Source organism: Aphanomyces invadans (genome assembly GCF_000520115.1).
Source record: "Aphanomyces invadans strain NJM9701 unplaced genomic scaffold supercont1.40, whole genome shotgun sequence".
Lineage (NCBI taxonomy): Eukaryota > Oomycota > Saprolegniomycetes > Saprolegniales > Verrucalvaceae > Aphanomyces > Aphanomyces invadans.
The window spans coordinates 61,405-63,359 of NW_008580185.1; the positions used below are offsets into that span (position 1 = coordinate 61,405).

At 50.5% G+C, this 1,955-nt stretch overlaps 1 protein-coding gene across 1 annotated transcript in view; it reads right to left on the reverse strand.

Annotated features, from left to right (window-relative positions):
* Positions 1-487: 487 nt before the first annotated feature.
* Positions 488-1,955, reverse strand: part of H310_12497 (hypothetical protein) — a gene marked incomplete at both ends in the record, with an annotated part of 1,858 nt that continues 390 nt past the window's right edge. Inside the window, 6 exons of the mRNA XM_008879563.1 lie at positions 488-497; positions 628-711; positions 768-833; positions 857-946; positions 1,102-1,422; positions 1,482-1,579. Of these exons, the coding sequence (XP_008877785.1) occupies positions 488-497; positions 628-711; positions 768-833; positions 857-946; positions 1,102-1,422; positions 1,482-1,579 (669 nt within the window). The remainder of the gene's footprint in view (positions 498-627; positions 712-767; positions 834-856; positions 947-1,101; positions 1,423-1,481; positions 1,580-1,955) is intronic.

Below are 1,955 nucleotides of genomic sequence, written 5' to 3' on the forward strand. Positions count from 1 at the left end.
TACAGTCAACTTGATAAAAACTCGACAGAGTGGTACTGAATAAAATTGAGCATCCGATGAGCAATGCCAATTCGGCGAAATATAGTCACAATTACACTTCACGCAGTGATTGGATAAATACCCATTGAATTTTAATTCTATGTGATTGGTCGATTCGAAAATCCCTCGCATTTTGAACTTTGATGCCAACACCGGTCCTCCCGCAGCGCGTCCAGCGGCGATATAGCATCGAAACTCGCCTAAAGTTGATGAGTGCTTATGAGAACTCGACGCTTTCTGTGAGTTCTATTTGCGCTTTAGAAGGCATACCTCGTTCAACATGGCTGACGTGGCTCAGTAAAAAAGACCGCTACATGTCAACCAAGCGCAATAAGCAACGCCCCACCCTTGGAGGCCAAGGTAGACCCGTCGAAATGAAATTTATTGACGACTTGAGCTCAGCTAGTGAGAGACACATACGTGGATTATTGCAATTTTATCGATTGTCTTACTCAAGTCTACAGATCGCGCAAGGGCCGTACCGCGTCGGTGGTAGTCCATCGGGTTGTTGACGAGCCCGAGCGCCAGATACGGCACGTACACGCCGAACGTGATGGCCCAGTAAATGATGATGGCGACGACATACACCGTGACCGAGTGAGGACGCGCAGCCGGACGCGGAGGGTCTCGGAAAGGCCACCTTTGAGCCGCTGCCACGCAAAGTAGATGACGCTGCGCGACCGACACAACGATATGAGATGTCGAAGATATGGGTCGCTGCGTCGTACCCTATCGCGGCAAAGAAGTACAGGAAGATCCACGCATAGAAGAAGTCCCAGCTCGTGACGTTCAAGCTCCAAAAGATGTATGTACATACCGAACCATTTTGTCGAGCGAAATCACGCCATCTTGGTTGTAGTCGTACAAGACAAACGCGGCGCGGACTTTGTCCTCGCGCCCACCGCCGCTACATGGACCGACGTGAGCACGTGGCGATCGACGTTTGTTTTGAAGTCAACATGAAAAACACGATGCACGAACGAAGAGTCAAGACGATTCTCTCGACGGCCAGATGAAATAGGGCTCTCGCCAACTCCCTCAAAGAACTCCGCATAAACGTACCAGAGCAAGCTGAGGCCGGCTGCGAGCTCGGCAAAATCGACTGTGCCGTTCCCATCGGCATCGAAAATATCAAACAGACGGTGGATCGCCGCAATCGATCGGGCGTCGGGCGTCGTCGTGAGAAAGTGCACTTGGAAGCACTCGGAGAACGCATCTTTGGTCAAGTTGCCATTGTTGTCGGCACAATCGGCGAGTAATTCGAAGACGGTGTCGGGGGCATGGCGTTCGAGCTGCGTGAGACGGCGGGCTACTTGAAGGGTAAATAGGTGGTTCGATGGGAGAGCGGTTGCCGCGCCGTGGCTGCCGGGACTCGAGTACCATCTTGAAATGACCCAACCACTCCATGAATACTCGCAAGCGGCGTGTGCATGGCAACGTACCGCTTGAATTCGTCGAGTCCGATGCGGCCATCGGGGTTCAACTCAACTTGGTGAAATGCTTGTTTGGCAGCGATCGTGGCGAGCTCGCGTGGTGAAATCTGAAGCGTTTGCACATGCTGGTCGGCCGGCGTCCTGCGCTCAGCTTCCCGGCAGACGCTGCGCAAGCGATTATTTTGAATATTTTTTGTCCTCTTTCGGCGAATCAAAACAGCTACAGAAGTACCAGGAGTTCCTTGCCAACTTCAAGTGTAAAAAAATTTCAAAGTCTACTACAACGCAGCTCATACAAATTTCTATATAACCTGGAGTACCACTCTGTCGAGTTTTTATCAAGTGTAGTCAAACGTCCAATCTCGAGTTCAAATTTTTCCACACGAATGCAAATATCTGCTGTCGAAATGAGACACTGAAAAAATATTTGTCCACCGTATGAAAACTTTGGACACCCACTACTGTACCTTACAAACGACACAA